Source organism: Rhinolophus ferrumequinum, chromosome 10 (assembly GCF_004115265.2).
Source record: "Rhinolophus ferrumequinum isolate MPI-CBG mRhiFer1 chromosome 10, mRhiFer1_v1.p, whole genome shotgun sequence".
Lineage (NCBI taxonomy): Eukaryota > Metazoa > Chordata > Mammalia > Chiroptera > Rhinolophidae > Rhinolophus > Rhinolophus ferrumequinum.
In genome coordinates this window covers 68,003,896-68,030,376 of record NC_046293.1, presented here as the reverse complement: position 1 = coordinate 68,030,376, position 26,481 = coordinate 68,003,896, and the positions used below count along the sequence as shown (strand labels likewise).

Here is a 26,481-nt window from a genome sequence, read left to right as displayed (position 1 = left end):
AATCTTGAATGGTGACCCAGCATTAAAGTGTTGGATGAAATGGCAGACAGACCACCCTGCAGGAATCTCACAAAAGTTCTCCTGGGCAAAGGAGACCTTTGAAAGTAAAGTTGCCCAGACCAGTGGAAGACTCTGTATCTGAAGCTGAAGCTACAAACCAAGAGAAAGACCGCATCATTTGGACGTGCTCTGCAAGAAACTGCAGGTCAGCTTCCAGGCTTGTCAGCAGCTGTCCCTCTGTGCATAGCAGATGTGTCAAATGTGATTACTATGAAAATGGGACACACATATGTCTATACATATAATCTAAAGTCTGTTGATGGTCCACTGAAAAATAGCCCCCAGTCTTAGCTACAAATCCACAAAATCTCAGGAAAGAAATAGCCTTATTAGCAGATGCTAGGAGGTACGCACTGCTCTAAGGTTCCTAAGTCTCCTTAAAAGAGCATGAACAGAGCTGATTAGATGGAGAATACCGCTCTGACTTTTCTAGCATCTCTTCCCACCCCATCAATTTCTCATCTTCCTCACCCACCTACCAGATAAAGAGTCAATGTATAGTTCACAAGATGATTTGTACTCATCACCGAAAATAAAACAAGACTGGGAAGTGCTGAACCTGCCAAAAACCCTTGGTCCCCAATAATCTCCATTGTTAATGAACTCCCCTTCCCCACCTCTGTGGCTACATTTGTCAAGATGTTCTAATAACATTTTAGCAAAATAATTGCTCTGGGGAGAGTTTAAGATCTCAGTGTATAAACAGAAGTCATTAGGAACAAATGAAAAAGCTCATTTGTTTGTAAAGCATGAGTTGGTAAACCCACAGATCCCATAGTTATGAACAGTACAAATGAGTCCTGTGAGATTCTTGATGTCAGGAGTACAGGGAGAGAGGGCCCCTTCTCGTGAACATAGAAATTATTTATGAAAATGTGAATATCCCCACAGTCATTTCTCTTTAACTGCTCCTCAGAAGTAAATCTTTTAATGGGATTTTATCATCTGGGAAAGAAAGCCGTGCTAGTTTTTCTCTAGGTATGGTATACACCATAAACGTGAGCGGGAGCTAGTCTCTTCTAGCTGCCTTCATCTGAGATGAATAGGGTAATGTTTAGCCAAAAGGAAGTGCCTTAATTTTACCAGGGTACTAACATTGCGGAAATTATTACCTAATTAGTGTAACTTGTACTATACTATATATTTTGTAATTCTATTCTCTATTTAAATTAAGATCATGACAGAGTTCATTTGTATGATACAAGTTTTAAAGCGTAAAAGTTCAGTACATCATTATGAAGTAATTTAATTTTGTATTTTGGTGTTTACCCTTTTTTCTCACCTTGCCCAAAGCAAATCCCTAAATACTATAAGTTTGAGGAGGAGGCAAAAAATTGAACAGGTAGAAAAATAAAGGCATGCATCTTTTAGGAATAATTTTTATTGAACTCAATAACAATGATGGTGAAATGGACGTAAAATTTTAAATCATAGTAAATTGGTACTTTAGTTATTAAATGGAAAATTGTGAAGTCGATTGATAAGTTAAGAAAAATAATGAGGAAAATTTCCTAAGATTTTGCTGTGAAAGTTTTCATTGCTGCATTGTTTCTTAAGATAAAAAAATCAGGATTCATCTAAAATAAAATAATAATAAGGGGTTGGTTTAAGACAAAAATAGCAACTAAGAATGATATCATAGATTAATATTTAATGATGTGGTAAATATATTATTTAACACGATGAGCTATATTAAGGACAGAGAATATGACGAGATATATAAGGACAGAGTATACTACACATATAATACAACTGTGTTATCTTTGAAAAACCATACTGTGTATGTTAGGAAGACATAAAGGATAAACAAGAGAATATTAACATTTGCCTTTGGATTTGGCAACCATATAATAAATAATCAGTCTTTGTTTTTTTTAAGTCATATATTTCAAATTTTATAATTTAGTAACTTTTATAATTACTTTGGAAATAGGATAAGTAAATGTATAATTATATTTATAAAGGTAAGGTTCTGTAATTACTAGAATAAATTATATTCCAATAGAGAAAAATGCTATTAAACAAGATATAGAAATAATTCTGAGGATACAGTTAACGTATCTCCCATAGGAAACTATTACTTGACAGAGAAAAAAAAATCACCCAATTTTAAAATATAAATTTGGACCAGTAACTGCCTCTAGGACTGAGCAAGTCAAGGTCATGGCTTTGGGCTTCATTTTTCATTCTAATTGGACGAGGCGATAGTACATGAGTTCTAAGGTCCCTTTCCATTCTGTTAGTACAAGATTCTTTTCCTCAGTAATCGTATTAACACTGAAATGTGGTTTTAATTATTTTCAAAGACAATGAGAAAAGTTTCTCAAATCACTAGCCTCTCTAAGAGCACCTCTTTCTTTCAGGAACACTACACATGCTATTGATATAGAGCATGGCCTACCATTTAATTAATTTTATTTAATTTGCAGTTAATTAATTCATTTAAAAGATCATTTGCCTAGTCTAATTAGAAATTAAAAGAGTTTGGGTTGAGGCTTCCTCACTAACACTGCAAATCTTGTCCTGCCTTATAAGTATTAATGTTCTTACTTCTTCCAGGGCAGACAATCCATGACTTGAAAATGTCAGACTGAAAAAGAACCTGCGTTTACAAAGTCTGACCATGGTCATAGTATCACCTACCTCATCTCTCATTCTATCCCCAATTCCTTAGTTTCTTGGCTGCTGCTAAAAAACCCATCTTGAGTAAAACTTAAAGCTGTTTAGAAGGACTGTGTGATTTTGTTTGAACCTAAGTGTCAGTTTTCCTCATCTGGAAAATGGGGATAATAATTCCTTACAGAGTTGTTACAATGATTAAATGAGATAATGTTTAGCCAGTGCTTAGCACAGTGCTTAGTGCATATCAAGGGCTCAGTATGAGATTTATCTAAATGCTGTGCATAGCCAATGGCAAGGGACATAGACAATTGTCTCAATATGTGATAATGACATTCCTCCTCCTCATTATTTTTATTACTATTATTAGGATGAAGTGGCAACAGATACTTCTATCTTTCCCAAATGAGTACTAGACTAAGAATAAAGCAGAAGTGAAATGTTTAGACACTCACTAAAAGTGAACGAGTAATGATAAAAATCATGACTGACCATATGTCTCAAGTTTAAATGCATTTTTATAATCCCACCTAAATATACTGGTACACTTGTCCATCAAATATGCCACTGAATCAATATTAAAACCCTGGCCAAAATGAAAAAAAAAAAATGTTACTTAACTCTATCACTGCATTGATTTCAAGTTTTTTGTCTTTTTCAAAATTTGTCAAAAACCCACAAAAAACAAAAAGTTGATATTTTTACTATTTTATGCATTTAATAACATTTTGAGCTGCTTTGTGATAAATGATATTGTTTTTATTTTAAACCTTTGTTATATGATAATAAATTTACCATTATATTGAATTTTAGGAAAAAAATACTCAAAACATACTAGGTGGAATCAATTAGATTTAAGTATAGATAAATTAGAATCTAATGGCATTGATGACATAAAAAATGTATTAGAAAATGTCACACAATATGGCATACAAAACATCTTATTTCTTCATAGTGCAAGCCACAGGAAAACATACCCGAACAGTGCAGCAAAAGTGTTACTATGTCTACAAGGCCCCTAAGGGAGAACGGAATCTCATGTGCAGTGTGAAGCCAGTGACCAGTGGAAAGAGCTCTGGACAGCGATGCTGTTCGCCAGGCACTGATATGCAGCAGCCAGGGTAGCTCTGTTTCTAGGGAGTACTGTCACTGGTGCCCATACAGTGGTGGTTCATTTCCATCAAAACTCAAGCATAACAAAAACGAATACTAAAACCTCTGAATGAAAGAAAAGACAGTTCAAAACCAGTCTGCATGGCCCTTTGGACCTCAAAACATAGAGCTGGAGAAACTTGGTGGAGAATAGACCAATTGTATTTAAAATTACCGTGTTCTGAAAGGGCTAAGAATCTGGGCTACCAGACCACTTAATAAAATGTAAGTGCTAAAGCTCAAAAAGATGGGAAACAAAGTGACCCAGACATCAAAAAGAAGAGGACAAAAAGGAGATATCAAAGAAAAGGTAGAAAGACAGAAGAACACAAGTGAGAAACATACAGAAAAGCCAAAAAATTCAGAGAGATGACGACAATGATATGCATGAGAAGGACGTACAAGAAAGGAAAAAAAAAAAAAAACAATTAGAGGAGAAATTGTGATTTGACTTGTCTAACACTTTTCGTTGGTCTGTATTTTAAACACATTCAACTGAAAAGCCTAGAACAGCATTATTTAACATTTCACATCTCAGAGCCCTTATGACATCCATAATTAATTATACCTAAAAGAGCTCAAAAACATCAAACTGCTTTACAACAAAAGTAAAACATTAAGGTATCTATGATGTTTCACTCTAAAACAGTGAGCGGCAGGCTGCTAGTATAAATAGCTCTAAGAGCATAACATAATTGAAAACGTAAAAGGCCATAAGAAAAGATGAAATACTGCCATTTGTGACAACATGAATTTATCTGAGATTATCATGCTAAGAGAAATAAGTCACAGAAACAAATCGAGAACCATATGATTTCACTCAGATGGGGGATATAAAACTGAAAGCAAGAAAGGAACAAGACAAACAAACAAATAAAAACTTATAGACACAAACAGTTTAGTGGGTACTAGAGAGTAAGGGAAGAAGGTGTGGTAGAAGAGGGTAAAGGGGGTCAAATATATGGTGATGATAGGAGAACTGACTCTAGGTGGTGAACACACAATGCAACAGATAGATGATGTATTATAGACATGTATACTTGAAAACTACATAATTTTACTTACCAATGTCGCCCCAATAAATTTAATAAAAATAAAAAAGAGATATACAGTTTTCATAGAAGTTGTGAAATAGCTGATAAATTGCCCTATTTATGGATGGTTGTGTTAAAGATGGGATAAATTGTTTTCTGATCATTGCTTGCTAATTATCCATGACATCTCAACGAATCTGCTCTATACTGATCCATGAGTATTTAAGCTCAGTGAAGACTCAGCTCTGGTCAGAGCACTGTAAATTTAACTGCCTGCTCTGATACGAAGTCTAATATATACATACGAGTTCGGAAAATTAGGTTCATAAACTCATCCTAGAAAAACTGCTACATACCTCATTGTTGAATATCACTACGGTCACCTTCAAATTACTGCCCTTGGAAATATATGCATTGATGCCAGCACCTAGTCCACCCTTCAAAGCAATTTTGGAACTCTTTTCCTGGAATGGCCATCAGAGCTGTCATCGTATTACCCTTGATATCCTGAATGTTATCAAAGTGTCTTCCTTTCAATATTTCCTCTAACTTTGGGTAAAGAAAGAAGTCATTGGGGGGCCAGATCAGGTGAGCAGGGAGGGTGTTCCAATACAGTTATTTGTTTACTGGCTAAAAACTCCCTCACAGACAGTGCTGTGTGAGCTGGTGCATTGTCATGATGCAACAGCCATGAATTGTTGGTGAAAAGTTCAGGTCATCTAACTTTTTCATGCAGCCTTTCCAGAACTTCCAAATAGTATACTTGGTTAACTGTTTGTCTAATTGTACAAATTCATAATGAATAATCCCTCTGATGTCAAAAAAAGTTAGCAACATTGTTGCAACAAGTTCACAAACTTAATTATCAGACCTCAGACATATATAATATATATCAGTATTATATATATATAATCTAGTGTATATAGTAGACGTCACATAGTCTAAAATATATATAAGACAAGATACATATATGTGTGTCTAAATCACCGTGATTAGGAATCAGTGCTTTAAGTTAACTGTTAAGATGAAAGAAAATAATGGGAATGACACATTTGTTACAATAGCAAATCCATGAGCACTGTTCTCATTCAAATCATAATGCAGGCCTGAATGTTCATGAAAACTCGACTGGATAACATTGTTGCCCAGGGTGATTTATAGCAACAGTCGTTGTCCTTTGTATTCTTCATACAAAGGTTGAAAGTTGCATATATTGTATCCATCAGAATACTACATCTAGAAATGCGAATGCCTGTGCAAATGTGGTTTACCTTCATTGCTAATGCAAGGTCAAGGATACTCATGTTAAAAAAGCTCTTTCTCCAGCCTGAGAAGAACCTCTGTGGCAATTTAGTTACTTTTTTAGATGTAACCACTGAGCTTTCATGAGTAGATCAGTAATATAATTCTAACTTAAAAGTCCCCCAACTGAAAATAGATTTTATTTTGGCCAAAGTAAATTTTACCCTTTACGTGTGTGTGTCTGTTTGTGTGTGCATGGGTATGTTTCTGTGTTTTAACCAACATGCAATTCTGCAGGATTTCATAGTTTTAATTGATAGGTTCACTACACAAGAAAATGCTGTGCTTTTTAAAAATAGAGAAGTATTCTTATTCATATCAAATCCTACATGTTTCTATGGCTTCACTGAAATGTACTTTGACCTACTATGTTGTGAAAAAGCAGTGAAATGCATAATTAACTCTCTCTCTCTTTCTCTCTCTCTCTCTCTCTCTCTCTCTCTCTCTCTCTCTCCATATATTTTATATATATCAGGGAAATATATATATATATATATATATATATATATACATATATCACATATATATGTTTTAAAGAATAAGGATAGATATAATTTAATCTGATAATTTAATTTGATAATTGAAAACAGTTTTGAAGACTCTAGTCTGTTATATAAGGTAACAAAAATTATTAAGAAAGAGATAAAACAACAATCTGGGTTCTAGAGAAAAGGGGAATGGCAAGAGTGGATGAAAAATTTACAAAATGAGCAAAAAAGGCATATTTTGCATTGGAGATGATATAACTTGGGAAAACAAATGCTGTTATTTCAAGAAATTACAAATAATCAAAGTTCTTTCTCACTTTCAGATATTTTAAGATATATATATGTATATATATGTATATATATATGTGTGTGTATATATATATACACACATATATATATACATATATACATATATATATATATACAACAAAACAATATTTGGTGCTTATGGGACATTTTTCATTAATATTATCACAATGTTAAGTAAATATTATCACACTATCATTAGAAAGAAGACTAATGAAATATTTTCAGTATCATTTTGAGATTAAAGAATTATATGTAAAGAATCAGTCCTAAATCTTAATAATAAGAAAGAAAAATAAACAGAAAGGAAACGTTGATCTTAGTAAACATATCTCAGTGCTGTTAGCAAGGCTTATATTATTATTTTGAGAAAAGGTGGAGGAAATTTCTTCTTTAAAGTGGTTGGTAGCAGTTTCAAAAACCTTATACTCGATTAATCTAAATCCATCCAGTATAACCTACTCTCTGTAAGTAGAAATGTTTTAGAAGTTGCAAATATTTTTGTTGGTGTGTCAACTCTGGCTTAGTAAACAGTAATGATTACTATTTAAGTTTAATCAGCATTGCTCCGTAAGTGAAATCTATGTTCACTTAGCACTTGTACTGTGATAAATAGGCAGTTAAAATAGAGCTATTCTATAACTAATCAATAGGCATATCTTTTGATAGATGACACGAAAGTTCAATTGTGTTATCCCTGAAATTGGTATAATATTAGGCAAAAAAATACTAGCATGGTAGGAAAATTACTATTGGCAGAAATGGGGGAAAAGCCAATTACATTAGAAAGAAAAAAATTTAAATTAAATCAAGTCACTTTCAAAAGCATACTTTTGTAAAAATGAAAATACCTTGAAAAATACTATTGACTATTTGCCTCTATGCACGGTTAGCAATATAATTTTTTTTGAAAAAGTAAAATATCAGGAAAAACGCAAAAAGTGTTGGAACAAGGAAAATAAGTGTATGATTATTTCTGCATTTAAATTAGAATATAAAATCATTAATGCATTTAAATTACAAACTAAATGTAACTATACGGAAATGAATAGAACCGTGTACTTACTGGAGTTATATTAGCTCTTGAGGCAATTAAAGTCCCTGCTACACCAAACAGTAAATTAAAAATACATTCAGGTTAGTTAGGACATTCAGTCAAATATTTATCCCATCGTGGGCTGAACTGAGCAAGCACGTATTGAAGTCTCCAAATGGCAAGAAAAAGTGATATTTTCGTATGATTCCAGAGAAGTTCAGGGAAAAGAGAAATAATACAGTCCTCTTCCCTATGCCACTACTTAAGTAGTCTTAATATATGACCTCTACTTATACAAATATTAAGTCAGGTAGTGATTGTTGGTTACAAAAAAAGATACCAGTTTGACAAAGGTATTCACAATAGGATTAATTCAGAGAGCAAGCATCCTTGCTGCATTTCATGGTATTTTACTTCCACGTCGCTATTCCAAAACACTTCTGTTTGGTACCATGCTCTAATTTAGAGGAGAGATTCCTCTAAAACTTTGATGAAGGAGCATAATCAGTAAACAGGGATGTTTGCTCTTCTCAGCAAAGAAAAACAAAACAAGCTGATTAACTGCAAAGAAAAGAAAAAATTTACAAAATGTTCAGAGAATGCTCATGGGTCAGTATGGATTCTGCACAATCAGCTAAAATTTGGAAAATACCAAGGATTTAATCTTGAGAAATGGTGTGGAGGAGAAAGGCCATTTTCACACACTGTTCCTTCTGCTTAACATCTCCTTTGCCTCTGCCTAGTGAACATGTATCTTTCCTGTCAGTTGTTATTCTGCAAGAAGGTCAACCTCACTGGCAGGTCAAATTGTCCTTTTTGTATAAATCCCCAGTCTGGGTTCTCAATACAGTTAAAATCTTACAGTATTCTTATGACATCTGATTCTACTCAGACTGTAGTTTTAGGAAGGCAGAAACTGTTCCTTTTGCTCTATTGGATGCCCTGGGATGTGGCAGAGATTCAAGGTATATTTGGTACTTGCATCAAGCACTGTTAAGAGTCTGAGAGAATCCTACTTAACTAAATCAAGTAGATGTATGACTATGGCAAAAAATGATCAACAATATTTTAGAAATAGAGCCAAAGGTTAAAAACCAAGTTGACTACTAATCAGATATCTCATTACCCAAATGTGGACTGGGGAATCTGCAACACTGCCTGTCACAATGAGGGATGCAGCATAGTAAAGATTTTATTTTTTTAGGTTTAAAGAACTACAGGGATAAATTGATAATGAGATGTTACATCTTTGATGCTAATTGTGAATTATTCCAGAAATTCCCACACCACTTTCTGCTTTAAAGATTCTTGTGAGCAATTTCTAAGTCTCTATGCTAGGATTATGCAGGGAACAACTCATAACGAGGTGACCGGCTGTAGTTACTGAAGTATAAAATTCCTAGGACAGAAAGGTAATGGAAGGACGGTGATTATCCCTTAAGGTTTTTTTCCAAGCATATGATAAAAGTAAACAAAAATATGTGCCCTCAGATTTCAGCTGAGGGGAAACCAGCTGAAAGTATGTTTTTTAAATCTTCATTACAAACATTCAGATAATTCACTATATTATTTTCCTCTCACCTCAATGGGTCTGTTATAAGAACGTTTACAATGGAATTCACATACAGGGTGCATGAAGGTCTCTATTAACAATGCCCCGACTGTGCACAGTGTGAAACAAGGAACCAGCCAAACAAATTGCAGTGTAAGATGCTATATTACCTCACATGCAAGTAAAAATGTGAGCTACTAAAAATACAGGTTAATTAGTTTTAAGCTACTTAACATAATCCACTGAGAATATAAATACCCTTTGAAGCATCCTTCCTGAACTCTTAGAAATTAATAATTAAATGTCTTCTGATATTCTGATGGAAAAAAAAAGCAGTTTCTATGCCAGGTGTTGGCAGGAGGTAAAGGGATACATAACTTAACTTGTAAAAGCAGTATTACTGATGTAGTAAAATAATGTTTTGAGTAAAATATTTAAACAGATGTGAGAAAATCATAAGAATCATTTTGAAACTAACATATGAACTACCTACTTTATAATGCAAAATAGAATGCAAGTGGTTTTATTTTTTAATGGGAAATGAGTTAAAGTACAATTAACAATTGTATAAGGTTTCTGGGGACATTTATAAAAATAATTCCAGACATAAATTCTTAGACTACAAGGTGCGATCAACAAATATGGTGAGTGCTGCTTCTGAGTACCATTCAACAGAAAGATGATGTTAATTGTGTTTTTTGACCTTGATAAAATTGTGTGAGCTGAGTTTGTACCCAAGAACACTACGGTGAAGTCTGAATGTTATAAAGGCTTATTAGAGCATTTAAGAAACAATGTGTGTAGAAAACAGCCTGAGAAATGGGCAAACGGTTTCATTCTCCATGATGACAATGCTCTGTGTCATACATCGCTTCCAGTATACAGCAATTACTGTCAAATAAAATCATTATGGTGGATCCTCATCAACCTTATGCACCGGATCTGGCACCATGCAATTTTTGGCTCTTCCCAAAGTCAAAATTATTCAGGACATCAAGGCAGCCACGGCAGCGCAACTAAAGACACTCACGAAAGAGGACTTCCAGAACTACCTCAGAAAATGGCAAGAATGATGGGATGAGTTCGAAGCGAGGGGGAGTAGTAGTTTGAGGGGAGTTAATGGCAATGTGTCTTTTACTATAATACATTTTTTAAAAATTTAAACATTCACATTTTTTATCACACCTCATACATACCATTTTTACACATCTATCTCTATAGATATATCTACTAATATATCTTTGGACAGATAAAATCTTTGGATTTATAGTGGAAAGTATTAATAAAAACTGACAAATACATGAAAATTGGTCGAGAAATAAACAATTTTGAAATACACTGTAAATGTTAAGCTTTAAGGGCCACAATTCATGTCGGGAGTATACCCAGCTATTCAATGTTGTGATTTCTCAGTTCTTAGCATTGAACTCTCTCTTTATGTTACATTCTCTCCCTCGACAATCTTATCTACCTCTCATTCTTTCCATTCCTCGTGCAGTGGTCTTCAAAATAGGGTGTTTGTTCTTCTGGGTTTAAGGGAAGACTTTTCGTGAGTACATGAGGATATGGGTAGTGTTATTGCAGTCAAGTCCCACATTCTAAACTTTCATATAGATACTTCTCTTTTTTTATCAAAGCCCTTCTCCCACTTTCTCTCACTGTCCAGGAGAAGACATATTTCTCATTCATTCATCTATCTTCCAAGGGTGCATTGCACAGAAGTACCAAATAATGAGAAAATTCTATATATTGGTGTTGATATCTAGGAAATGAATTTTCAATTTTTAAAAATTGATCGCTCCCGTAAAATGTGAAGAAGAACCTAACTATCAGGTGATAATTAAACATTTTTGGTGACAGATTACTGATTTTTGGCTTAAAACTTGGACAGATTTTGAACTGTGTTACATTGCTATAACCTAAAGCCTCCCATTCTATCAATTTCTTTTTATGTATAAGATTTCTCAGCACTTTAACATAAAAATATGAATAGAATTGATGGAGAAACTTTTCTCATTCCAGCAGTGAGTAATATTTATCAGTGAATATATAAGCTATTTAGAAAAAAAGGCAAATCTCAATTTTTACTTTTAGATTTTTATATTTAACAGTTTTATTTTATACTTGAAAATTATTTATCAAAGTTTGCAATGTGTGTAAGTTGATCAATTGTATACAAGTAACAATTGTATTGAAAACCCAGTTTAGAAAAAAAGTTTAACACAAGATTTTATGCTGACATGAAAAAATTATGTTTGTATATAATGTGTTGTGTGTGTGTGTGTGTGTATGTGTGTGTGTGTTTTACAGAGAAGTATGATACGGCGATCCAAAAAATATTTTCAAGAAACAAATATATTAAAATACAATTTGGGAAAAGAGAAAAGAAACATATAAAATGTGTGACTATTAAATAAAAAAATAATATTTTTAAATGACTAATGGTGGTTGTGAAATAGCTCTGGCGTTTTGATTCCATTGGATACAGTTAGAGGTCTTGAAAGAATTGTATTGAAAAACTGTCTACTTACAATACTAGAAATTAAACTTTGCACTTATTTAAACGTATTATGGAGAGTTTTAGAATTAGACTTTAAAATGTTATTTTAGGTAATTCATATGCATAAAAGTTTGCGCCCTTTTGAATTAGTCAACTAAAATGTCAGCGATGCCTTCCTTTCTCTTAACTTTTATAACCAAACAATCATTAACTCCTGTCATTCTTTCTTCCTCTATCATGTTCAAATTCTCTTCATTTCCACCTCCAGCTCTCAAGGCTGGAAGTCTTTCCTGATCTCCCTGATCTGGTCCAATTCCCATATGACAGTCTCTCAGAACACCTTGATGAACACTCAGATGTCTCCTTGGTTGCACTTCCCTGAGTTTCCTTTTTAGTTTTGTATGGTTATTAATACCTTCTGTTTGCCTCCTATTCCTGCCATTAACCTTTAGGGTGTGTAAGGGCACGGACCATATATTTTCAATGCCAAGCAAGCTACGAGGCTGGCGCTAAATGAAGGAAAAAGTGTCTAGCTCAGTGCCTGACACACACAGCTGCTTGATATATACTTATTGAATACATGGATATAGGAACATATCTCCTTTAACTGTATAATCAAAAAGAACCAAGAGTGGATACATTGTAAGAAAACTGTATGATTTATGTTCATGCACAATGAGTGAAACTTTGGACTCTTAGAGCTAATGTAAGCATTGGATAGTTGGGGGAAACGGCCTTGCTCGAGAAACAAGATCGAGATTTGGAGAAATTAAAAGCCACAGCTCTCTAATGACTAACTTGGGGCAAACCTAATTCTTCACCCCAGCTCACTGGACATTTGGACAGACTCTCTCCTGTGTTCAATTGTCTGGATAATGCCTGTGCTGATACCTCAGTACTACAATGGCACGTCTGGCCCGTGTAACTTTAGCCTATTCTTTATACTATTTATTTATAGTAAGAAGAATACATAACACAATGTAAAAAACAGAGGGAATAGGACCACAATAACTTGGAAACATGGACAATAAGTTAGGATCTATGTTTTAGGGGAAGAAAACATGAGGTTTCTGAACCAGATATATACACACCGTGATAGAGTCCTTTGTCCCTCCACCTTTATGTTCTCACGTAAGAAAAGCAAACATTAATGGACAGAAAGCAGACAAAAAGGAGAGGAGCTTAACTGGAACTCTTTACACTATGAGATAAAATGACCTATGACTGATGGAGGTACATGTGCCATAAATAGTAGGTGACTAAAGGGAGGGAAGAAAAAGTGGTATTTACCTTGGAGGTCAAGACAGGCAGTATTTCTTCAAGCAGGAGGAAAAGGGCAAATGTCTCCCTGCTCCTAATTGAGAATCTCTATGGTAATATTTTGTTTTATATTTTATGTTATAGGTCACATCCTTATACTCTCAAAACATATGGAGTAGGTTTAATGTTGCAGGCATTCTATAAATGTTCTTTCCTGTTCTATACTGTTCCTAGTTTCCCTATTTAAAATGTACACCACTCATTACACAGGAGTGGTCAAAACAACTAAAAGGCAACTACAAAGACGATTAGCGTTTTATGATTACCTATAAGGACCAGATATTATATAGGCATTCTTTTATATAATTCTTAAGACTTGTGTGGTTGGTAATATTATCGCCATTTTTCAGATCATGAAACCAAGTGATTTTCCTAAGGTCAGTTAGTGGCACTACTGTAATTTGATCACTGGTGTCTCTGACTCTGAAGCCAATAACATTTCCCCACACGAGAGGTTCTCAAAGTGTGTTCCCTGGACCAGCAGCACCAGCATAACCTGGGAAGTTGTTATAAATACAAATTGTTAAGCTCTATTTCACCTACCCTGTTTCCCCGAAAATAAAACTTAGCCGGATCAACAGCTCTAATGCATCTTTTGGAGCAAAAATTACTGTAAGACCCAGTCTTATTTTAATATGATATAAGACCAGGTATATAATATAATATAATGTAATATAATTAATATAATTAATATAATATAATAAATTAATATAATACTGGGTTTTATATTAATTTTTGCTCTAAAAGACACATTAGAGCTGATGGTCTGCCTAGGTCTTATTTTCGGGGAAACACGGTACTGAATGAGAACTCTGGGGGAGGGCCTAGCAAACTGTTTAACGAATCACCCCAGGGATTTTTATGCATCACAGATTTGAGAACCACAGGCTTATGCCAGGTAGGACAACCTACATACAACTATTGCTTAAACTCACTGCAGAGTACTTGAGTTCTGTTGAGTGTCTTTTTTTAAATTTTTTTTAATCATCTTTGAATATGTATTACTGATATGCGGTAGTTTGCTATTGCACCACAGAATCACATGTGGCAGGGTCAGAAGGCAGGCAGGCTGAGGGTGGGAGTCCAGACCCACCACTTGTTGTTACATAAGGTCGGCAAGTTACAGAACCTCTGCGACTTGGATTTGTCAGCCGTAAAAATGAAAATAAAAATGATGAGACCATGCACAAAAAGCACTGTAGCCCAATGTCTGAAATGTGGTAAATACTCAATAAAGTAAATATAGTTTTCATTATGATGATCATTATTGAAGAAAATATATTAATAACATTATAATTAATTGTATGAGTAGTGAAGCTTATATATTATGCATGCTGCAAAGCTCCATAGGTGTTCCTCTAGTTATAATTTTTATTATCAAATGGGCTTAAGTTTTCCAGTTTTAAAATGAATTTCTAATCCATTTCAATTCAATAAACATTTTTGATTTCCCACAATGTACAAGGTACTCTTTTGTTTCAGGATTTTGTTTACACAGAGTGATGATACCAGTTACCAATTTAAATGTTAGGGAATGGATATCGCTATCTATTGAATGACTTTTTAAACGAAATACTTTAAATCTTTACTCAGTATTGGCTTAAGGCTTTAAATTGTACCTTTTAGCATTATTTGAAAACAATACATTATCACAAAATTAAGAGGCTGTGTTGCTCTAGACACATATTTAATTTCAGGTTAAATTCTTTTATTCAAAGAAAACTTCATATGGCCATATTGTGATCTCTGTATAGTTAACTGTACAATCTCAAAACTGTGTTTTAATATAGAGATTTTCCAACAATAATTCACCCGCAGTAATGATATATTCCCTATATTACACTCAGTGAAGCTTAGGCCAATTATTTCTTGTTCATTTGCACCAACCAGTGAAAGAAGCCAGTATCTGTCCCCTTTATTATGCTTTTTTATATATGCAACAAGACTAGCATCTTTTGTATGTATTTTTTTTAAGAGTAAAATTTTCAGGTCTGACAACTACCTCGTGTAGCACATGTTTTCAAGATATTTTTATCATTTGTATTATTCTCTACCAAATGCTTAGTAATTTGTCTCTTTTCTGAAACGTGGAGTCTGCTGAACTTAGTCCCCAAATCACAGCCTACCAAGACCTGAATGTAGCTCGATCTGTTTTTATGCATGACATCACCATTATAATTCAACACAGTGCAGCATTTGAATATTTTAACAGGAATCAGAATGTCCACTCATTCAATTTATCATCCACTGTAATTCCTGAACTTTTCTCTCTGCTGCTATCACCTCTAGCTTTTCATCGCACTTTTTGGTTCCATTACCCTGCTCTGCATCAACTTGCACAGTCATTCCATTTTTCTGAATCCAATGTCACTGGAGGTTTGATTACCTTTGGAGGTTTGATTAGATAATTTTAAGGTTCCAGTTAAACAAAAACAAACAAACAATGCTGACTGGTCTGTTGCTTCAGGTACATTTAAAAAGAAACCTTGTCCTTCCCTTCATTGACTCAATTTAAGAAAGTTAAACTCAGTACCATCTACAGGATTGCATTTTTGTTTTATTATTAAGCTGTCATCCAAAAATTACAGATTAAGCCTCTGATCTTCGCACACATAGCTAGCTCATTGAGTATCGTGTACCCCCCACTGCAGGAGGTCACTTGTGTGTGCTGTGCGTGTCACATGGTTGGTTGAACAAATCTTTGTAAACACAGAGCTAGTTTCAATTAGCATGTTTCCTTGCCCAGTTACGAAGAAAGCAAAGCAGAAGAATATAAAAATGATGAAAGAAAGGACCAAAGAAACTTCAAGTATCAGGCCTAAATTTCATTATTTACCACGAGCAAATGGCAGAATTATCAACATCAAAATGAGCTGACACCTTATAAATGAGTTATCATTTATAAGGGAATTATGGAAGTGATGGATTGTTCAAAAACACAAGTGAAAAATATTACTACTCATTAAACTAAACATCAATCCATGTGCCTGCCTTCCTTCAGCCTGAAATCCCCACCCACCCACTTTACATATTCAGATACATCTGCCTTCAGTCAGTTCCTGTCCATCTAACAGTCCCACTTATCCTTCTTGAGGCAGAATGCGATTCCTACCCATCATTCCCTTAGTTCTTGCTTCAAAGTACAACTATTTGTTTATAGCTCTGTATCTTCTATTAATTTGGAGCTCTGCCTCTACATTTTACTTCCCAGCTACCAACCGGTATAGAGAATTGCTCAACAAAATTTTGTTAAATAAGTGAATTATTTTAAAAATAGCATTTCCCATAGCTATATTTTTAAACACAGGAAGTGATATGAGACTTGAAGACTCTCTGGAGAAATTATGACAATGAAATGGTATATAAGTCAAATTTTAATAAACAGTAAAACTATACAATAACATGAGTAAATTCATTAAGGGGTTAAAAGAAACTATCAGGGAAGTAGAGACTACTATGTATATGTAATATAATATATTTCACTTTTTTTCTCATATGTATATATGATTATGTATCTTAATAAAATTTTGGTTGTATTGATTTTGGATACATGTTTATGTTTTCATATCTTAAATATATGTGGTAGACTTAAAAGAGATATTAAAAAATAGGAAAAAGTTTTTATAACATTTTTAAGTTCAAGTTTTCAGGTGACTTAGCAAAAAGGATAATCACTAGCAAAAGTTTAAATAATGAGGATGCTTTAGTTCAAGAGAAGACGGATGACAGATTTAATCACTGTCTTCAAGTATATAATCGATCGACTGAAAGATGATAGTGATAAAATATTTTCCTTCGTAGCTCAGTATAAGACCAGAAATGATTAATTTAACTTAAAGGGCAAACAGGAAAATGCTAGAGAAGGTAATACATTATGACAAATTACTAAGTAATGCGGTGAAAGATTTCCCTCACACGTTTTTAAAGCAGAATAGCTACCTTTTTCTGGAGTCAGATACATTTGAACCTAAATCATTCTCGACAAAACCAGCACCAATTTGCTCCATAAGTAAGTTACACTCTCCGTGGTTCCCTATGTTCATCTAGAACAAATCCCTTTTGCCACTGTCCATGGAATCATCCCAGCCAGTCATCAGTCATATCAGGGACAAGCCCACTGCGGCATGTAAAATAGAATCATCTGAGCAAATCGCCCCCTAGCTTCTCACCCTTCTAATCAGCTCCTTAACACCAGAGCTGAAGATTGCAGAGGGGTGATTATGAATTGCCCAAAGTGCCAAAAGGAATGGAACATAATGGTCCTTGGAAATATAAAGACACGTTAGAAGGTTTAAAAAACTGCAGTAAGGATCTTATTGATGTTTGATGTTTTTATGTTTAACATTCTCTTCATTAACATTAATAAGTGACATTTAGTATAATATTTTTTAATCAAAAGTAATTCCATTTAAATAATTTTAACCTCACATTATATCTGAAAATACTGTACTATGAAATTCCAAGAGGAGATACAAGTTTAAGGTCTCTGTCAAGGGTCACTGAAAAGGTAAAGATCTTTTTTATAACCTTTTTAGTTTTGGTTTTTAATATTAACACTTATCATGCTACTTCATTTATATCATATGCTTACAGTTGTTTTATGAATAAATACCATGACCTTTATGAAGAACCTTAGAGTTTGGTCTACATTTAATTATTTTGTTCTCATACAAAAGCAAAGCTACCAAAATTTGAAATAAATTGACACCTTATACATAAAGAATAAGGGCCTAGACTTACAAAGTTATTTTAAAATTCAATAAAACATTCCAGATAAGTATATTGTGACTTTCATGCTGTTGCCCAGTAAGCTATGAACCTAAAACAAAGTTTTGCAGTGTTTTTTTCCTTGTCTGGTTTTTCTCCAGGTGATAAATAGAAAGCATCCGCTGGGAATCTGAAAACAGTATTATATCACATCAGAAATCCAGGATTTGGTTCTATTTACCTGTTCCTGTTGCTGGAAATCCAATCTGAAATAAGTGTGGATGCCTGTTGGTGACAGTGCTTGTTGCCAAAACTGCATGCCAGCATTATAACTTCTCTACGTAGTTCTCTTATGTATCATCAAAAGGGGAAAAAAATAAAAAAATAAAAAATAAAAAGCAGTGTCAATATCTGGAGAGAAAGGGTAACTCATTACCTTACATTACAGTGGATAAATAAATAATTAGCACAAACATAGTTTTCAGATACAGAAGTCCTATTTTGCTCAGTAAGAATAGACAATTAGCCAGAGTTAGAAGTTATAATAATTATACTAAAAGTCTGCTCTGGAAACAGTACTACAGTGAGGGGCATGGGTTCAGATCTCAACTTTACCAATAAAGGCAGATCTTAAATTAAAACATGACAAGGAAATGCTTTTGCTTTCAGAATCAGGCGGTAGAAACTATACTACCCATCAGCAGTTCTCCCAGGAAAAAGAAATGAAAGATGCAGAATGAAAGGTGGATCATCTCATGCTGCTAAAGTCACAATAGTATTTGTAGTATATTATCATACAGCTCTGAGGGGAAGGAAGCAAGTCAGAAAATAAAACAGTACTCATGTTGGTAGGATGCTTGAACAAGGGATCCATTAAAATTGTTTTTTGGCCATCCAAGCTTGATGTACGTTGTTGCAACTTGCTTTAAAATATATTCCTAAATAGGGGGTAAAGCAAATAAAGATAATGTCAGTTGCAAATCTCTCCATGCTGACAATTAAAATTATATAATAAAATTAAAATATGTTTCTGAATGTACCTGCTTGAAAATATAGGCAAAATTATGAGCCTGGTAATGATCTATTATAATTTTATTCAACTACTTGTTATTTCAAATATAGAGAATAGGATAAAACACAATTGCAATGGTGAAAATTTACTCTTTACTTCTTATTGAATGATGAAGTAATTTACACTATAAAATATTTTAGATGACAATTTTGTAGCAAAACAAGGAAACAGGGATATAGATAACACTCCTGCATACATATATACAGATGTATGTAGATATAGTTTATGAAAATGAGCACCGAGTATTTATACATTTGTGTCAGTAGAGCATATTCAACATAAAACTATTATGTTGGCGCAGTCAATAGCCTAGCATTGTTGAACCTGACATTCACAGAACACTCTTCAGTTAAATGATACATTATTTCAAAGTCAATAATCCATTCAGCTAACGATACATTTAAATATCAGTGGCAAGGTAAAATATGCTCTCCTCACTTTAATCTGGTCCTGAATTTTGTCAAAGGAATGAAAGCACTGAAATTACAGTAAAAGCAATTCTTAACTTTTACTGAAATTGAGGTGTCTGACATGATCTACTAATGTACAAATATATACAAAACGTATTTTACTTTTACAAAAGTTTAACATCGCAGCGTTTCTCTGTTCAGAGAAGTGGGGTGTGTCATAAATCTTTCTTCAGCATATAAAAATTATGCCATAACGGTAATGACACACTTCTTTGCATGTCTATTGTAAGGGCCTACACAAAACAAACAACAATAAACACTCAAGCCAGGATTATTCCCATTAAAAAAAAGAACTGAAATGGAGGTGGTTTCATGTAAGCTCAGAATAAGATAAAATGAAGCAACTGTGATGTCCATCAGACAATTTAGATGGCCCGATTTTTATTAGATCTGGTCATGGTAATTCCAAACGTGTAGGCTAATTAGCAGAGCCAGCATGTCATAAGAAATAGGATAATTTTATAAGCCATAGGGCAAACTCTTAAAATAACGAAATGAAAGCAAATAGGGCTCAAAGGTGATAGAAGGCACAGAGATACATTCTGATGCAAAGCCTCACTGGTGATAAGAAATTGAGGAATCAAAATCTCATTAGCCATACTTAATTCGAATCTTACTCAAAATGATTATTACATTAGATTAGGTGGAGACAGCAGTGCAATTTTGGTTTACCAGGCTTTGAGCTTAGGAAGTCTAGTCAGGTAATATTTTGGAATGTTTGTCATGTCTTCATGTCTATTTGGATTATCTGTTGTTTGCTTTTTTGTGTCCCCTCGGACCCAATTATGAATGGGCTTTTGCCTCAATGTTGATCTTATCCTTGCTAATTAAGGAAGTGAATTGAATTCACTATGCTCTTTTGGATAGAAATAATGACTAAGAATCTTTACTGAAATTGTCTATATTCTGTTAAGATCTTCATGATCTTCCCACCTAGGTTAAGTCTTTTGTGCACATGGAGCCCTTTAACCCTTGGAAAGTAAGTTTGAACTTTAAGATTCTGCCATGTATATTTGTTCTTAAATTCTGAGGCACTTAAGCTTAATTGACACTTTTAGGCCAGAACAAAAAGTAGCTTGTCTTAAATTTCTTCTTCAAGTAAATCTCATCAGTGTTACATCGAAAATCAGGACAAAAAAATGATAATATGAATTAGAAGAAACTAAAATAACTCAGAACCAGTTGAATATAACAGATAATGAGAAAATAATTTATCTTCTGAAAATAGGAAAGAAGAAAATACATCTTTTTACATTGAAGACATTGTATTTCTCCATGCGGTCCAGTAGTTTATCTAGAGGATAAAGAGCTCGGCTGGCAGCATGCCAAGGAAGAAAATCCTTCTCCTCAGACAGGTATCTGATAATCTCCAGGGGAATGTTCTGAGGCAAATAGCCAGCTCTGCACAGTCAAAAAAGTTAATGTTAATTACATGCAGAAAAGATACATGATGATGCAAAAATGAAGAGTTTTACTTACACAAATTTACTTAAACGCAAATAAAAGGCAGAAAGCAAGATTCATCACGATATAAAGAAGTCATACTCAGTACTGTAAAAATACTCACTTTTTAAATATATTAGACCTACTTAGGATGCCAGTGTCCCTTAATATATTCAGAGTTGGAGAGTTAAAAATTTACACGAACACAAAAATCTTAGAATGCATGTTTTTTAAAAAGGAAAGAATGTGAAATTTGAATAAAACCAATTCTAAGTATTTACTTAACAGAGACTCTTCAGAGGTCACAAATAAGTGAAAATAATTTAATTACTGGAATAAAATTTCAGTTTTTCAAGGCATTCTCTTTACTTTTCATGTAGCTATGTGTAATAATATTCAATACATATTGCTTTCAAAATGGCGATCAAAGTAGCAACTTTTATTTTTTACTGTATCTGTTACCTTAAAACATAAGCATTTTCAAACCTGTCTATTTTAAAGTGCTTTCCACAATGCTTATGAAAACCAGAGTTATATTTTAATAGAGTTCAAATTACAAAAATGCTAAAAGAATAGACTCTTTCCATTTTCTATTTTCCTTTTAAAATAAATGTGTTACCTTGGGGACCAATGTCTTTGGATTCTTTGGAAAATATGAAACTGTAGCTCTTTAAAATTATCTGAACACTTGTTGCCTGTTTTCAAAGAGCGTATATTCAAAAAGACAGTCAAAAACAGATGTATATCTCTACTCTACAGAAGATTGCATATAAGATCCTTGCAAATCAAAGCAACATAAATGACAATTCACAGTACATTAAAAGATGGTCTTAGCCTTGATGTCCCAGATGCATATACATACATTGTGTTACTATATATTTTGATGGATTTTTTTTTTTTAACATTAAGAATCAACTGAATGCAGACTTTTAACACAGGGAACAGGTAAATATGAAAGCAACCAATGCCCAGTTATCTCCTTTGTCTACATTTCACACTCTTGTTCTATTGTAAGATCACAAAATTAAATGGACCTTTTTATTTGTGCTTGGTAGAAGGTGGGCAGGAAAGGAGCACGGACTTTTTCTCATCTTCATTAAAAATAAGTTTGCCAGATTCTTTAATCTTTATCAATATGAGAGGCAAAAATTATTCTACAGATACATACTAACTTGCAACTGTGCTTATAATGTTCATAATAAAAACCAATTCTGAAGACTGTCAGTTTTCCTTGAATTAAAAAAGTATATATATATATATATATATATAATCACTCTAAATGATTTTTGTTCACTCATGGTATAATACCGTGTTTGCCCCAAAAATCAGACCGGGTGTTATACCGTATTTCCCTGAAAATAAGACCGGGTCTTATATTAATTTTTGCTCCAAAAGATGCATTAGAGCGTATTTTCAGGGAATGTTTTATTTTTTCATGTACAACAATCTACTGTATTATTCAAATACAGTCATGTCATCTTCTTCTAGAACATCGTCATAATGTACTAAATGTGGCCCTCTAGATGACGATCTTAACTGGGCCTTATTTTCGTGGTAGGTCTTATTTTGGAGAAAACACGATATAAACCACAGTTAATGTCTGATGTAGATAAAAATGGTGAGAATAACTCCAAATTTCCCCATAATTTCAAATTTTCCTAAAGTTTGTGTGATTTGGAGCACATCTAGATTTTTGCCACTTTTCTTGCACACTTTCCATTTTATACATCCTTGAGAAAAAGACTATGGCAACAACAATTAAATCAGGAACTTTATCTTTTCTACTTGTGCAGCATCTCAATAATACAGTTAAATTTCGCTTTTACGGGTTTCTTACCTACTGAAAAAGCAATATAATATTTTAAATAAAAATAATAATTTGGTTTTCTTCCTTAAAAGAAACATAGCTTCCAATATTTCATATTTTGTAATTTGTTTCACCTAAAATTTTAATTCTAAATATTAATTAACATAGTGATGATGAATTTGCCTCCTCTAAAACTATATAATCCACATACCATGGATTATATAATTTTAGAGTTGAAGATTTGTCTAGAATTCATTGTTCTTTTGTTGAAGAAATCAGAAAAATACTATATTAAAAAAAAAAAAAACTTTAATAAGTATCTAACTTATCATGGAGCTTCAAATAAGGTTGAAAAATCTGAAACATTGTCTGGGTCTATTTTCTCACAGATATAAACATACTAGCCTTATGTCAGTTATAATTTATTGTGTTTTACTTCCTTTCTGTAAACTGATGGATATTATTCAATGACTTATGCTTTGTGGGTGATACATCTACAAATAAAAAAAGACAACAACTAATGTTATGGGAAAAGACTTGGATTTGAGAAAGAGCCTGAAGTGGAGAAGAACCTGAAACCACTAAGATTCCCTATACAATTAGACAAATAAATTAATCTCTCCAAGCTTCACATTCCTTATCTGTGGAAAAAGAGGGTTGAACTAAGAGACATTTTGTTGTAGCTCCAAAATCCTTTTATTCTAACCTACTTATTTACAATTTGACCTGCTGAGAAAATATTACAAAACATGGGCATAATATATTTTGTTTAAAAAAAGAAAAAGTACTTTGTAGTTTTTTATACTCCCCACTCTTTAATTGTTTAGTATATACAAGTCTGAGAGTCAGGACTTGAATCTAGGTTTTATAAGACATTGAACATAGTGTAAAGAAAATAAAAGTAAAGAAGTTCTAAGTAATGATAAGGCAAGTAAGTAGAAATATTCATTTATAGAGGTATGGAGTAAGTTCTGTTTTGAGTCCTTACGGCAAAAATTGCTAACTGCTCACTAAAATCCATGCTCTCCTTTACTTTCTAGTATAGACTATAATTTGCATTTCCTTGGTAGTTAGGTGTGGTCATGTGACAAACAACTAGCCAATAGAATATGAATATTCCTCATGACCAGGATTAGCCCATAGACATCTCTCACTAGCTCCTCTCTGTTCTTCTTCCCTGAAATAAATCTTCCAGAGTGACCTTGGAACTCTTACAGTGAATATGTGAGAAACCCACCTGGGTCCACATACCCAAATACCAGGTCTCAAACTCAGTTCCGTTATGTGACCTGGAAATACATTTCTATTGTGTTTGATCCTAATAAATGGTTTGGGTCTATTTTCTCTAATGCAGTCCTCAGATAGAATACTCAAATTGCCCTTATTTTGTGTTGTTACAAACATATGTAAGTAATTACCTACTACATAATTCAATATACTTGCATTTAGTTAGCTTACTGGATCAAAATATATAGCTACACTCAGTTGAACAGGAGGATGATCAACTTTGTTACAAAATTAAGACTTGTAAGAGATAATCTTGGTGAATAAGTTACCTAGTTTAGCTATGTTTTTGTGTAATTGGCTGATAACGATATCTGCGATTACTACGTACTACTGATAATGCAATCAATATAAGGGAAGTGTGTGGAGTCCAGTGAATGGAACTCTACGTTGACTCAAAGTAATCAGCCCAGTAGGGAGCACACATAGGTTCCTGACACTGAAATGAAGTTTCCCTAATTTTGCATCATCACAAGAAATGATGCTAACAAAATGGAAGAAAATTAGCAAATTTAAAGATTATTGCATGTATAACTAAATGTATTTTATTATTTTAGGAAAAAGTTACAGATAGTATCAATCTTCTCTACTGTTGGGGTGAGGGTTGACATAAGAAATGATTTAGGAATTAAAGGAAAGACAATGGGAACAAGAGACAAATGAGAAAAGTTAAAGAGATAGATAAAAGGTTGCCCATATGCAGCTATACAGCTCCTCTTCTCACCCCTACCACCCCCTAAACACACACAAACTATCACCTCCTCCTTCTTTAATTCATAGGAGCTTGCAGTGAAATATATCTATCTACAAGAGATTTTTTTTTTTTTTTATAAGAAGGTGTTGTCACACAGCATCCTAACCGTCTGTCCCTTCCATCCTTTCCTTAGGAAAGAGGGTTGTGGGGTTGTCTCCCTTAGGGGTTGAGTTTATAAGTCTCTTCTCTTGGTCCCAGTATGCTGGGTCTGCAGTCAAAGATAAGTGAGTTTCCTCAAGGTAGGGACGACTTAAGCCAGATGGGACCCCGGGGACCCCCATGAGTTTGCCTTAAGAATAAGAGAAATACCCCTCCTCCAATGCTTTCTGGGAAGCTGCTGACGCATGCTTCAATTGTCCAGCACCCTATTGTGCTAGGAACGTGAATTGAGCGAAACCAGCTCGCTCCCTGCTTAGCTCATGGGAAAATTACCTTGAGAGACCAACTCTCCCAGGGGCTGTACACACCGCACCTTGGTCACATGAGGACAGCATGCACAGGTTGCTTTGGGACAGTATGATTGCGTATTGGCCATATGCTAATTGTATTAGTGGTGTAAGAGTTTTGCAGACCCTGCCCAGAATCATGTGATGTCTATTGTAAAAAGATAATAAATACCTACAACGACCCGATTCGGGGCTCCAGTCTCTTGAGGCTGTGAGTCCCTTGGTCCTCTGTGGTTTCCTTGCATTTTGTGTCTTTGTCTTTATTTCTCTTAACAAAACTTAGCCCTTGCTGCCTCCCTTGCTTTTTCCCACTGCTTGTGTTGTGCAGGTCGCAACAAGAAGGAAATTAAAACCAGACTGTATTATAGTTGATGTTGCAATGCACTGATCTGAACTGGCTTTGTTTTCCCCTAAGATCAAAACTACTTTCTAAAACCTTTCTGAATTCCTTTGAATGTAAACTCATATCTACTGAGATGGGTGGCTCATACACAAATAACCTATTTTATTGAGAGTTTTCTTTAAAAGCAATTGGGTGCTTGAAACTTAGGGAAAAAAAATAGGAAGCACAGTCCTCAGACTCTTCAGAGCATCATACTCCAGTCTTCATTAATTGAATATTCATTTAAAACCAATAAATACCCTACTATATGTTTCACAATATAGCAGAAGACACTATAACTGTCCCTAAGGCACAGATTTTTAAAGCAATTGCTGAAATGCGTAATTAAAAAGTTTACTATTTTATTATTATTCTTCATTACTCATTATTAAAAGACTTTAATGTGCTCTTTCTGGAAAGATCCTATGGCAGAGACTGGAAATTCCACTAGCCTTTGGAATGCCAGAGGGAAAAAGGGAAATACATGGGGGATGTATCTCTGTCAACCAACAGTCCATTTGGTCAATTCCTAGAGAAAATAAAGATATGACTCAGGCATTGGAGGAAGCAGAATCCATGTTTGGCCACTAGTAGGAAGAGTTAATAGATGTTAGCTATTTGACCAAAAGGAAAAGTCATTAGCTTAATGGCCAAAGTCAACTAATTTAAAAAAAAAAAAAAAAAAACCTATCAACTTCATTATTTTAAACTATTGTATATTGATGACTTACTGTATACTAGAAACTA

General features: G+C 33.9%; 1 protein-coding gene across 1 annotated transcript in view; it reads right to left on the bottom strand.

Annotated features, from left to right (window-relative positions):
• Window positions 1-26,481, bottom strand: part of TRHDE (thyrotropin releasing hormone degrading enzyme) — a 358,378-nt gene that overhangs the window by 15,536 nt on the left and 316,361 nt on the right. Inside the window, 3 exon segments of the mRNA XM_033118026.1 lie at window positions 18,318-18,425; window positions 18,917-19,014; window positions 20,872-21,019. Coding sequence (XP_032973917.1) covers window positions 18,318-18,425; window positions 18,917-19,014; window positions 20,872-21,019 — 354 coding nt within the window.